At 55.8% G+C, this 15,084-nt stretch overlaps 1 protein-coding gene across 1 annotated transcript in view; it reads left to right on the top strand.

Annotated features, from left to right (window-relative positions):
• nphs1 (NPHS1 adhesion molecule, nephrin) overlaps positions 1 to 15,084 on the top strand; it is a 133,240-nt gene that overhangs the window by 68,008 nt on the left and 50,148 nt on the right. The window contains exon 15 of the mRNA XM_038813010.1: positions 60 to 200. Coding sequence (XP_038668938.1) covers positions 60 to 200 — 141 coding nt within the window. The remainder of the gene's footprint in view (positions 1 to 59; positions 201 to 15,084) is intronic.

Below are 15,084 nucleotides of genomic sequence, written 5' to 3'. Positions count from 1 at the left end.
TATTCACTGGCTCATTCACAACTTGGAGTCTGCTTTACTGAACCGAGTTTTTTTTCCAGATGCACCGGAGTTTTTGAGATCTCAGGTGGGAATTGTGTTCGGCCATGAACGTGGAGCCGTCATCATTCCCATTGAAATATCAGCAAATCCTTCCGAGGTCACTTACATCTGGAGCAAGAATGGGCAGCAGCTGGTCAAAGGTAAGAGTTCATAACTGTCAGATATTGTCCAAATCCGTCAACCCTCTCACTGAGGTACAGCTTCCACACACTGACTCTCACTGGGGTACGGGTTCCACACACACTGACTCTCACTGGGATACGGGTTCCACACACACTGACTCTCACTGGGATACGGGTTCCACACACACTGACTCTCACTGGGGTACGGGTTCCACACACACTGACTCTCACTGGGGTACGGGTTCCACACACACTGACTCTCACTGGGATACGGGTTCCACACACACTGACTCTCACTGGAATACGGGTTCCACACACACTGACTATCACTGGGGTACGGGTTCCACACACACTGACTCTCACTGGGACAAGGGTTCCACACACACAGACTCTCACTGGGGTACGGGTTCCACACACACTGACACTCACTGGGGTACGGGTTCCACACACACTGACTCTCACTGGGGTACGGGTTGCACACACACTGACTCTCACTGGGATATGGGTTCCACACACACTGACTCACACTGGGGTACGGGTTCCACACACACTGACTCTCACTGGGGTATGGGTTCCACACACACTGACTCTCTCTGGGGTATGGGTTCCACACACACTGACTCTCACTGGGGTACGGGTTCCACACACACTGACTCTCACTGGGGTATGGGTTCCACACACAGACTCTCACTGGGGTATGGGTTCCACACACACTGCCTATCACTGGGGTTTGGGTTCCACACACACTGACTCTCACTGGGGTACGGGTTCCACACACACTGACTCTCACTGGGGTACAGGTTCCACACACACTTACTCTCACTGGGGTACAGGTTCCACACATACTGACTCACACTGGGGTACAGCTTCCACAGTCTGACTCTCGCTTGGGTACGGGTTCCACACACACTGACTCACACTGGAGTACGGGTTCCACACATACTGACTCTCACTGGGGTACAGCTTCCACAGGCTGACTCTCACTGGGGTACGGGTTCCCCACAGACTGAATCTCACTGGGGTGCGGCTTCTCACACTGACTGTCACTGGGGTACGGGTTCCACACACACTGACTCTCACTGGAGTACGGGTTCCACACACACTGACTCTCACTGGGGTACGGGTCCCACACACACTGACTCTCACTGGGGTGCGGGTTCCACAAACTGACTGTCACTGGGGTACGGGTTCCACACACACTGACTCTCACTGGGGTACGGGTTCCACACACACTGACTCTCACTGGGGTACGGGTCACACACACACTGACTATCACTGGGGTAAAGGTTCCACACACACTGACTCTCACTGGGGTACAGGTTCCACACACACTGACTCTCACTGGGGTACGGATTCCACTCACACTGTCTCTCACTGGGGTACGGGTCCCACACACACTGACTCTCACTGGGGTACGGGTCCCACACACACTGACTCTCACTGGGGTACAGGTTCCACACACACTGACTCTCACTGGTGCACGAGTTCCACACATACTGACTCACACTGGGGTACGGGTTCCACACACACTGACTCTCACTGGGGTACAGGTTCCACACACACTGACTCTCACTGGGGTACAGGTCCCACACACTGACTCTCACTGGGGTACGGGTTCCACACATACTGACTCTCACAGGGGTACGGGTTCCACACACACTGACTCTCACTGGGGTACGGGTTCCACACACACCGATTCTCACTGGGGAACGGGTTCCACACACACTGACTCTCACTGGGGTATGGGTTCCACACACACTGACTCTCACTGGGGTACGGGTCCCACACACTGACTCTCACTGGGGTACGGACCCACAAACACTGACTCTCACTGGGGTACCGGTTCCACACACACTGACTCTCACTGGGGTACGGGTTCCACACAAACTGACTCTCACTGGGGCACGGGTTCCACACACACTGACTCTCACTGGGGTACGGGTTCCACACACACTGACTCTCACTGGGGTACGGGTTCCACACACACTGACTCTCACTGGGGTACAGGTTCCACACACACTTACTCTCACTGGGGTACAGGTTCCACACATACTGACTCACACTGGGGTACAGCTTCCACAGTCTGACTCTCGCTTGGGTACGGGTTCCACACACACTGACTCTCACTGGGGTACGGGTCCCACACACTGACTCTCACTGGGATATGGGTTCCACACACACTGACTCTCACTGGGGTACCGGTTCCACACACACTGACTCTCACTGGGGTACGGGTTCCACACAATCTGACTCTCACTGGGGCACGGGTTCCACACACACTGACTCTCACTGGGGTACAGGTTCCACACACACTTACTCTCACTGGGGTACAGGTTCCACACATACTGACTCACACTGGGGTACAGCTTCCACAGTCTGACTCTCGCTGGGGTACGGGTTCCACACACACTGACTCACACTGGAGTACGGGTTCCACACATACTGACTCTCACTGGGGTACAGCTTCCACAGGCTGACTCTCACTGGGGTACGGGTTCCCCACAGACTGAATCTCACTGGGGTGCGGCTTCTCACACTGACTGTCACTGGGGTACGGGTTCCACACACACTGACTCTCACTGGGGTACGGGTTCCACACACACTGACTCTCACTGGGGTACGGGTCACACACACACTGACTATCACTGGGGTACAGGTTCCACACACACTGACTCTCACTGGGGTACTGGTTCCACACACACTGACTCTCACTGGGGTACGGATTCCACTCACACTGACTCTCACTGGGGTACGGGTCCCACACACACTGACTCTCACTGGGGTACGGGTCCCACACACACTGACTCTCACTGGGGTACAGGTTCCACACACACTGACTCTCACTGGTGCACGGGTTCCACACACACTGACTCTCACTGGGGTGCGGGTTCCACACACTGACTGTCACTGGGGTACGGGTTCCACACACACTGACTCTCACTGGGGCACGGGTTCCACACACACTGACTCTCACTGGGGTACGGGTCACACACACACTGACTATCACTGGGGTACAGGTTCCACACACACTGACTCTCACTGGGGTACAGGTTCCACACACACTGACTCTCACTGGGGTACGGATTCCACTCACACTGACTCTCACTGGGGTACGGGTCCCACACACACTGACTCTCACTGGGGTACGGGTCCCACACACACTGACTCTCACTGGGGTACAGGTTCCACACACACTGACTCTCACTGGTGCACGGGTTCCACATACAGTGACTCTCACTGGGGTACGGGTCCCACACACACTGACTCTCACTGGGATACAGGTTCCACACACACTTAATCTCACTGGGGTACAGGTCCCACACACACTGACTCTCACTGGGATACAGGTTCCACACACACTTAATCTCACTGGGGTACAGGTTCCACACATACTGACTCACACTGGGGTACAGCTTCCACAGTCTGACTCTCGCTGGGGTACGGGTTCCACACACACTGACTCACACTGGAGTACGGGTTCCACACATACTGACTCTCACTGGGGTACAGCTTCCACAGGCTGACTCTCACTGGGGTACGGGTTCCCCACAGACTGAATCTCACTGGGGTGCGGCTTCTCACACTGACTGTCACTGGGGTACAGCTTCCACAGTCTGACTCTCGCTAGGGTACGGGTCTCCCACACACTGACTCTCACTGGGGTACGAGTTCCACACATACTGACTCTCACTGGGGTACGGGTTCGACGCAAATTGAGTCTCGCTGGACTACGAGTTCGACACACACTGACTCTCACTGGGGTTACGGTTCCACACACTGACTCTCACTGGGGTACGAGCTCCACACACACTGACTCTCACTGGGGTAGGGGTTCTACACACACTGACTCTCACTGGGGTACGGGTCCCACACACTGACTCTCACTGGGGTACGGGTTCCACACACACTGACTCTCACTGGGGTACAGGTTCCACACACACTGACTCTCACTGGGGTACGGGTTCCACACACTGACTCTCACTGGGGTACGGGTTCGAGGCACATTGACTCTCACTGGGGTACGGGTTCCACACACACTGACTCACACTGGAGTACGGGTTCCACAGATACTGACTCTCACTGGGGTACAGCTTCCACAGGCTGACTCTCACTGGGGTACGGGTCCCACACACACTGACTCACACTGGAGTACGGTTCCACACATACTAACTCTCACTGGGGTACATCTTCCACAGGCTGACTCACACTGGGGTACGGGTTCCACACACACTGACTCTCACTCGGGTACAGCTTCCACACGCTGACTCTCACTGAGGTACAGCTTCCACACGCTGACTCTCACTGGGGTACGGGTTCCACACACACTGACTCTCACTGGGGTACGGGTTCCACACACACTGACTCTCACTGGGATACGGGCCCCACACACTGACTCTCACTGGGGTACGGGTCCCACACACTGACTCTCACTGGGGTACGGACCCACAAACACTGACTCTCACTGGGGTGTGGATTCCACACACACTGGCTCTCACTGGGGTGTGGGTTCCACACACTGACTGTCACTGGGGTACGGGTCCCACACACACTGACTATTACTGGGATACAGGTTCCACACACACCGACTCTCACTGGGGTACGGGTTCCACACACATTCTCTCTGGGGTACGGGTTCAACACACCGACTCTCACTGGGATACGGGTTCCACACACACTGACTCTCACTGGGGTACAGGTCCCACACACTGACTCTCACTGGGGTACGGGTTCCACACATACTGACTCTCACTGGGGTACGGGTTCCACACACACTGACTCTCACTGGGGTACGGGTTCCACACACACCGATTCTCACTGGGGAACGGGTTCCACACACACTGACTCTCACTGGGGTACGGGCCCCACACACTGACTCTCACTGGGGTACGGGTCCCACACACTGACTCTCACTGGGGTACGGACCCACAAACACTGACTCTCACTGGGGTACCGGTTCCACACACACTGACTCTCACTGGGGTACGGGTTCCACATACACTGACTCTTCCTGGGGTACGGGTTCCACACAAACTGACTCTCACTGGGGCACGGGTTCCACACACACTGACTCTCACTGGGGTACAGGTTCCACACACACTGACTCTCACTGGTGCACGAGTTCCACACATACTGACTCACACTGGGGTACGGGTTCCACACACACTGACTCTCACTGGGGTACAGGTTCCACACACACTGACTCTCACTGGGGTACAGGTCCCACACACTGACTCTCACTGGGGTACGGGTTCCACACATACTGACTCTCACAGGGGTACGGGTTCCACACACACTGACTCTCACTGGGGTACGGGTTCCACACACACCGATTCTCACTGGGGAACGGGTTCCACACACACTGACTCTCACTGGGGTATGGGTTCCACACACACTGACTCTCACTGGGGTACGGGTCCCACACACTGACTCTCACTGGGGTACGGACCCACAAACACTGACTCTCACTGGGGTACCGGTTCCACACACACTGACTCTCACTGGGGTACGGGTTCCACACACACTGACTCTCACTGGGGCACGGGTTCCACACACACTGACTCTCACTGGGGTACGGGTTCCACACACACTGACTCTCACTGGGGTACGGGTTCCACACACACTGACTCTCACTGGGGTACAGGTTCCACACACACTTACTCTCACTGGGGTACAGGTTCCACACATACTGACTCACACTGGGGTACAGCTTCCACAGTCTGACTCTCGCTTGGGTACGGGTTCCACACACACTGACTCTCACTGGGGTACGGGTCCCACACACTGACTCTCACTGGGATATGGGTTCCACACACACTGACTCTCACTGGGGTACCGGTTCCACACACACTGACTCTCACTGGGGTACGGGTTCCACACAATCTGACTCTCACTGGGGCACGGGTTCCACACACACTGACTCTCACTGGGGTACAGGTTCCACACACACTTACTCTCACTGGGGTACAGGTTCCACACATACTGACTCACACTGGGGTACAGCTTCCACAGTCTGACTCTCGCTGGGGTACGGGTTCCACACACACTGACTCACACTGGAGTACGGGTTCCACACATACTGACTCTCACTGGGGTACAGCTTCCACAGGCTGACTCTCACTGGGGTACGGGTTCCCCACAGACTGAATCTCACTGGGGTGCGGCTTCTCACACTGACTGTCACTGGGGTACGGGTTCCACACACACTGACTCTCACTGGGGTACGGGTTCCACACACACTGACTCTCACTGGGGTACGGGTCACACACACACTGACTATCACTGGGGTACGGGTTCCACACACACTGACTCTCACTGGGGTACTGGTTCCACACACACTGACTCTCACTGGGGTACGGATTCCACTCACACTGACTCTCACTGGGGTACGGGTTCCACACACACTGACTCTCACTGGGGTACGGGTCCCACACACACTGACTCTCACTGGGGTACAGGTTCCACACACACTGACTCTCACTGGTGCACGGGTTCCACACACACTGACTCTCACTGGGGTGCGGGTTCCACACACTGACTGTCACTGGGGTACGGGTTCCACACACACTGACTCTCACTGGGGCACGGGTTCCACACACACTGACTCTCACTGGGGTACGGGTCACACACACACTGACTATCACTGGGGTACAGGTTCCACACACACTGACTCTCACTGGGGTACAGGTTCCACACACACTGACTCTCACTGGGGTACGGATTCCACTCACACTGACTCTCACTGGGGTACGGGTCCCACACACACTGACTCTCACTGGGGTACGGGTCCCACACACACTGACTCTCACTGGGGTACAGGTTCCACACACACTGACTCTCACTGGTGCACGGGTTCCACATACAGTGACTCTCACTGGGGTACGGGTCCCACACACACTGACTCTCACTGGGATACAGGTTCCACACACACTTAATCTCACTGGGGTACAGGTCCCACACACACTGACTCTCACTGGGATACAGGTTCCACACACACTTAATCTCACTGGGGTACAGGTTCCACACATACTGACTCACACTGGGGTACAGCTTCCACAGTCTGACTCTCGCTGGGGTACGGGTTCCACACACACTGACTCACACTGGAGTACGGGTTCCACACATACTGACTCTCACTGGGGTACAGCTTCCACAGGCTGACTCTCACTGGGGTACGGGTTCCCCACAGACTGAATCTCACTGGGGTGCGGCTTCTCACACTGACTGTCACTGGGGTACAGCTTCCACAGTCTGACTCTCGCTAGGGTACGGGTCTCCCACACACTGACTCTCACTGGGGTACGAGTTCCACACATACTGACTCTCACTGGGGTACGGGTTCGACGCAAATTGAGTCTCGCTGGACTACGAGTTCGACACACACTGACTCTCACTGGGGTTACGGTTCCACACACTGACTCTCACTGGGGTACGGGCTCCACACACACTGACTCTCACTGGGGTAGGGGTTCTACACACACTGACTCTCACTGGGGTAAGGGTCCCACACACTGACTCTCACTGGGGTACGGGTTCCACACACACTGACTCTCACTGGGGTACAGGTTCCACACACACTGACTCTCACTGGGGTACGGGTTCCACACACTGACTCTCACTGGGGTACGGGTTCGAGGCACATTGACTCTCACTGGGGTACGGGTTCCACACACACTGACTCACACTGGAGTACGGGTTCCACAGATACTGACTCTCACTGGGGTACAGCTTCCACAGGCTGACTCTCACTGGGGTACGGGTCCCACACACACTGACTCACACTGGAGTACGGTTCCACACATACTAACTCTCACTGGGGTACATCTTCCACAGGCTGACTCACACTGGGGTACGGGTTCCACACACACTGACTCTCACTCGGGTACAGCTTCCACACGCTGACTCTCACTGAGGTACAGCTTCCACACGCTGACTCTCACTGGGGTACGGGTTCCACACACACTGACTCTCACTGGGGTACGGGTTCCACACACACTGACTCTCACTGGGATACGGGCCCCACACACTGACTCTCACTGGGGTACGGGTCCCACACACTGACTCTCACTGGGGTACGGACCCACAAACACTGACTCTCACTGGGGTGTGGATTCCACACACACTGGCTCTCACTGGGGTGTGGGTTCCACACACTGACTGTCACTGGGGTACGGGTCCCACACACACTGACTATTACTGGGATACAGGTTCCACACACACCGACTCTCACTGGGGTACGGGTTCCACACACATTCTCTCTGGGGTACGGGTTCAACACACCGACTCTCACTGGGATACGGGTTCCACACACACTGACTCTCACTGGGGTACAGGTCCCACACACTGACTCTCACTGGGGTACGGGTTCCACACATACTGACTCTCACTGGGGTACGGGTTCCACACACACTGACTCTCACTGGGGTACGGGTTCCACACACACCGATTCTCACTGGGGAACGGGTTCCACACACACTGACTCTCACTGGGGTACGGGCCCCACACACTGACTCTCACTGGGGTACGGGTCCCACACACTGACTCTCACTGGGGTACGGACCCACAAACACTGACTCTCACTGGGGTACCGGTTCCACACACACTGACTCTCACTGGGGTACGGGTTCCACATACACTGACTCTTCCTGGGGTACGGGTTCCACACAAACTGACTCTCACTGGGGCACGGGTTCCACACACACTGACTCTCACTGGGCTACGGATTCCACACACACTGACTCTCACTGGGGTACAGGTTCCACACACACTTACTCTCACTGGGGTACAGGTTCCACACATACTGACTCACACTGGGGTATAGCTTCCACAGCCTGACACTCGCTGGGGTACAGGTTCCACACACACTGACTCACACTGGAGTACGGGTTCCACACATACTGACTCTCACTGGGGTACAGCTTCCACAGGCTGACTCTCACTGGGGTACGGGTTCCCCACAGACTGAATCTCACTGGGGTGCGGCTTCTCACACTGACTGTCACTGGGGTACGGGTTCCACACACACTGACTCTCACTGGAGTACGGGTTCCACACACACTGACTCTCACTGGGGTACGGGTCCCACACACACTGACTCTCACTGGGGTGCGGGTTCCACACACTGACTGTCACTGGGGTACGGGTTCCACACACACTGACTCTCACTGGGGTACGGGTTTCACACACACTGACTCTCACTGGGGTACGGGTCACACACACATTGACTATCACTGGGGTACAGGTTCCACACACACTGACTCTCACTGGGGTACAGGTTCCACACACACTCACTCTCACTGGGGTACGGATTCCACTCACACTGACTCTCACTGGGGTACGGGTCCCACACACACTGACTCTCACTGGGGTACGGGTCCCACACACACTGACTCTCACTGGGGTACAGGTTCCACACACACTGACTCTCACTGGTGCACGGGTTCCACACACAGTGACTCTCACTGGGGTACGGGTCCCATACACACTGACTCTCACTGGGATACAGGTTCCACACACACTGACTCTCACTGGGGTACAGCTTCCACAGTCTGACTCTCGCTGGGGTACGGGTTCCACACACACTGACTCACACTGGAGTACTGGTTCCACACATACTGACTCTCACTGGGGTACAGCTTCCACAGGCTGACTCTCACTGGGGTACGGGTTCCCCACAGACTGAATCTCACTGGGGTGCGGCTTCTCACACTGACTGTCACTGGGGTACATGTTCCACACACACTTACTCTCACTGGGGTACAGGTTCCACACATACTGACTCTCACTGGGGTACGAGTTCCACACAACTGACTCTCACTGGGGTACGGGTTCGACGCACATTGAGTCTCACTGGACTACGAGTTCGACACACACTAACTCTCACTGGGGTTACGGTTCCACACACTGACTCTCACTGGGGTACGGGCTCCACACACACTGACTCTCACTGGGGTAGGGGTTCTTCACACACTGACTCTCACTGTGTTACGGGTCCCACACACTGACTCTCACTGGGGTACGGGTTCCACACACACTGACTCTCACTGGGGTACAGGTTCCACACACACTGACTCTCATTTGGGTACGGGTCCCACACACACTGACTCTCACTGGGGTACGGGTTCCACACACACTGACTCTCACTGGGGTACGGGTTCGACGCACATTGAGTCTCACTGGGGTACGGGTTCCACACACACTGACTCACACTGGAGTATGGGTTCCACAGATACTGACTCTCACTGGGGTACAGCTTCCACAGGCTGACTCTCACTGGGGTACGGGTTCCACACACACTGACTCTCACTCGGGTACAGCTTCCACACGCTGACTCTCACTGAGGTACAGCTTCCACACGCTGACTCTCACTGGGGTACGGGTTCCACACACACTGACTCTCACTGGGGTACGGGTTCCATACACACTGACTCTCACTGGGGTACGGGTTCCACACACACTGACTCTCACTGGGGTACGGGTTCCACACACACTGACTCTCACTGGGGTATGGGTTCCACACACACTGACTCTCACTGGGGTGTGGATTCCACACACACTGGCTCTCACTGGGGTGTGGGTTCCACACACTGACTGTCACTGGGGTACGGGTTCCACACACACTGACTCTCACTGGGGTACGGGTTTCACACACACTGACTCTCACTGGGGTACGGGTTCCACACACACTGACTGTCACTGGGGTACGGGTCCTACACACACTGACTCTCTCTGGGGTACAGGTTCCACACACGCTGATTCTCACTGGGGTACAGGTTCCACACATACTGACTCTCACTGGGGTACGGGTTCAACGCACATTGAGTCTCACTGGGGTACGAATTCGACACACACTGTGTCTCACTGGGGTTACGGTTCCACACACTGACTCTCACTGGGGTACGGGCTCCACACACACTGACTCTCATTGGGGTACGGGTTCCACACACACTGACTCTCACTGGGGTACAGGTTCCACACACACTGACTCTCACTGGGGTACGGGTTCCACACACACTGACTCTCACTGGGGTAGTGGTTCACACACACTGACTCTCACTGGGTTATGGGTTCCGCACACACGGAATCTCATTGGGGTTCGGATCCCACACACTGACTCTCACTGGAGTACGGGTTCCGCACAGACTGAATCTCACTGGGGTGCGGGTTCCACACACTGACTGTCACTGGGGTACGGGTTCCACACACACTGACTCTCACTGGGGTACGGGTTTCACACATACTGACTCTCACTGGGGTACGGGTTCCACACACACTAACTCTCACTGGGGTACATGTTCTACGCACACTGACTCTCACTGGGGTGCGGGTTCCACACACTGACTGTCACTGGGGTACGTGTTCCACACACACTGACTCTCACTGGGGAACGGGTTCCACACACACTGACTCTCACTGGGGCACGGGTCCCACACACACTGACTCTCACTGGATTACAGGTTCCACACACACTGACTCTCACTGGGGTACAGGTTCCACACACACTGACTCTCACTGGGGTACGGGTTCCACACACACTGACTCTCACTGGGGTACGGATTCCACACACACTGATTGTCACTGGTGTACGGGTTCCACACACATTCTCTCTGGGGTACGGGTTCAACACACCGACTCTCACTGGGATACGGGTTCCACACACACTGACTCTCACTGGGGTTCAGGTCCCACACACTGACTCTCACTGGGGTACGGGTTCCACACATACTGACTCTCACTGGGGTACGGGTTCCACACACACTGACTCTCACTGGGGTACGGGTTCCACACACACCGATTCTCACTGGGGAACGGGTTCCACACACACTGACTCTCACTGGGGTACGGGCCCCACACACTGACTCTCACTGGGGTACGGGTCCCACACACTGACTCTCACTGGGGTACGGACCCACTAACACTGACTCTCACTGGGGTACCGGTTCCACACACACTGACTCTCACTGGGGTACGGGTTCCACACAAACTGACTCTCACTGGGGCACGGGTTCCACACACACTGACTCTCACTGGGGTACGGGTTCCACACACACTGACTCTCACTGGGGTACAGGTTCCACACACACTTACTCTCACTGGGCTACAGGTTCCACACATACTGACTCACACTGGGGTATAGCTTCCACAGCCTGACACTCGCTGGGGTACGGGTTCCACACACACTGGAGTACGGGTTCCACACATACTGACTCTCACTGGGGTACAGCTTCCACAGGCTGACTCTCACTGGGGTACGGGTTCCCCACAGACTGAATCTCGCTGGGGTGCGTCTTCTCACACTGACTGTCACTGGGGTACGGGTCCCACACACACTGACTCTCACTGGAGTACGGGTTCCACACACACTGACTCTCACTGGGGTACGGGTCCCACACACACTGACTCTCACTGGGGTGCGGGTTCCACACACTGACTGTCACTGGGGTACGGGTTCCACACACACTGACTCTCACTGGGGTACGGGTTTCACACACACTGACTCTCACTGGGGTACGGGTCACACACACACTGACTATCACTGGGGTACAGGTTCCACACACACTGACTCTCACTGGGGTACAGGTTCCACACACACTGACTCTCACTGGGGTACGGATTCCACTCACACTGACTCTCACTGGGGTACGGGTCCCACACACACTGACTCTCACTGGGGTACGGGTCCCACACACACTGACTCTCACTGGGGTACAGGTTCCACACACACTGACTCTCACTGGTGCACGGGTTCCACACACACTGACTCTCACTGGGGTACGGGTCCCATACACACTGACTCTCACTGGGATACAGGTTCCACACACACTGACTCTCACTGGGGTACAGCTTCCACAGTCTGACTCTCGCTGGGGTACGGGTTCCACACACACTGACTCACACTGGAGTACTGGTTCCACACATACTGACTCTCACTGGGGTACAGCTTCCACAGGCTGACTCTCACTGGGGTACGGGTTCCCCACAGACTGAATCTCACTGGGGTGCGGCTTCTCACACTGACTGTCACTGGGGTACATGTTCCACACACACTTACTCTCACTGGGGTACAGGTTCCACACATACTGACTCTCACTGGTGTACAGGTTCCACACATACTGACTCTCACTGGGGTACGAGTTCCACACAACTGACTCTCACTGGGGTACGGGTTTGACGCACATTGAGTCTCACTGGACTACGAGTTCGACACACACTAACTCTCACTGGGGTTACGGTTCCACACACTGACTCTCACTGGGGTACGGGCTCCACACACACTGACTCTCACTGGGGTAGGGGTCCTTCACACACTGACTCTCACTGTGTTACGGGTCCCACACACTGACTCTCACTGGGGTACGGGTTCCACACACACTGACTCTCACTGGGGTACAGGTTCCACACACACTGACTCTCATTTGGGTACGGGTCCCACACACACTGACTCTCACTGGGGTACGGGTTCCACACACACTGACTCTCACTGGGGTACGGGTTCGACGCACATTGAGTCTCACTGGGGTACGGGTTCCACACACACTGACTCACACTGGAGTACGGGTTCCACAGATACTGACTCTCACTGGGGTACAGCTTCCACAGGCTGACTCTCACTGGGGTACGGGTTCCACACACACTGACTCTCACTCGGGTACAGCTTCCACACGCTGACTCTCACTGAGGTACAGCTTCCACACGCTGACTCTCACTGGGGTACGGGTTCCACACACACTAACTCTCACTGGGGTACATGTTCCACGCACACTGACTCTCACTGGGGTGCGGGTTCCACACACTGACTGTCACTGGGGTACGTGTTCCACACACACTGACTCTCACTGGGGAACGGGTTCCACACACACTGACTGTCACTGGGGCACGGGTCCCACACACACTGACTCTCACTGGATTACAGGTTCCACACACACTGACTCTCACTGGGGTACAGGTTCCACACACACTGACTCTCACTGGGGTACGGGTTCCACACACACTGACTCTCACTGGGGTACGGATTCCACACACACTGATTGTCACTGGTGTACGGGTCCCACACACATTGACTCTCACTGGGGTACGGGTTCCACACATACTGACTCTCACTGGGGTACGAGTTCCACCCATACTGACTCTCACTGGGGTACGGGTTCGACGCACATTGAGTCTCACTGGGGGACGAGTTCGACACACACTGACTCTCACTGGGGTTACGGTTCCACACACTGACTCTCACTGGGGTACGGGCTCCACACACACTGACTCTCACTGGGGTACGGGTCCCACACACACTGACTCTCACTGGGGTACGGGTTCCACACATACTGACTCTCACTGGGGTACGGGTCCCACACATACTGACTCTCACTGGGATACGGGCTCCACATACACTGACTCTCACTGGGGTACAGGTTCCACACACACTGACTCTCACTGGGGTACGGGTCCCACACACACTGACTCTCACTGGGATACGGGCTCCACATACACTGACTGTCACTGGGGTACAGGTACCACACACACTGACTCTCACTGGGATACGGGTTCCACACACACTGACCCCTCCTGTTTTACAGGACAGCTGGTCAAACTGATTGCTGCCTCTGGAGGGGACATTTTTAAATGTTTTTGATTTGCTGGTTTCTTTTCTAATCTTCTCCTTCTCGGTTTTGCTGTCTGTTCCGTTTCCCTTTGCCAGGCCATTGCCATCCCCTGAACTCTGCAGCATTCAGCCGCTCTTATCCTGGGGCTCTGGTTTACTTAAGAGCTATCGATTGATGGAGGCCTTCTGGCAGGTGTCCACAGCACGAATGAGCCAGCTATCCTGTTGCCTCTGCCCCTCATGTGGCCTCAGTCATCTGGCGGCCTATGTCATGCTAGATGCCATGTGTTAACTCCGGATTTGAATAGG

Source organism: Scyliorhinus canicula, chromosome 12 (assembly GCF_902713615.1).
Source record: "Scyliorhinus canicula chromosome 12, sScyCan1.1, whole genome shotgun sequence".
In the NCBI taxonomy this organism is placed as follows: Eukaryota; Metazoa; Chordata; class Chondrichthyes; order Carcharhiniformes; family Scyliorhinidae; genus Scyliorhinus; species Scyliorhinus canicula.
Note: the sequence above shows the minus strand (reverse complement) of the source record. Positions and strands in the feature narration are given on the sequence as shown.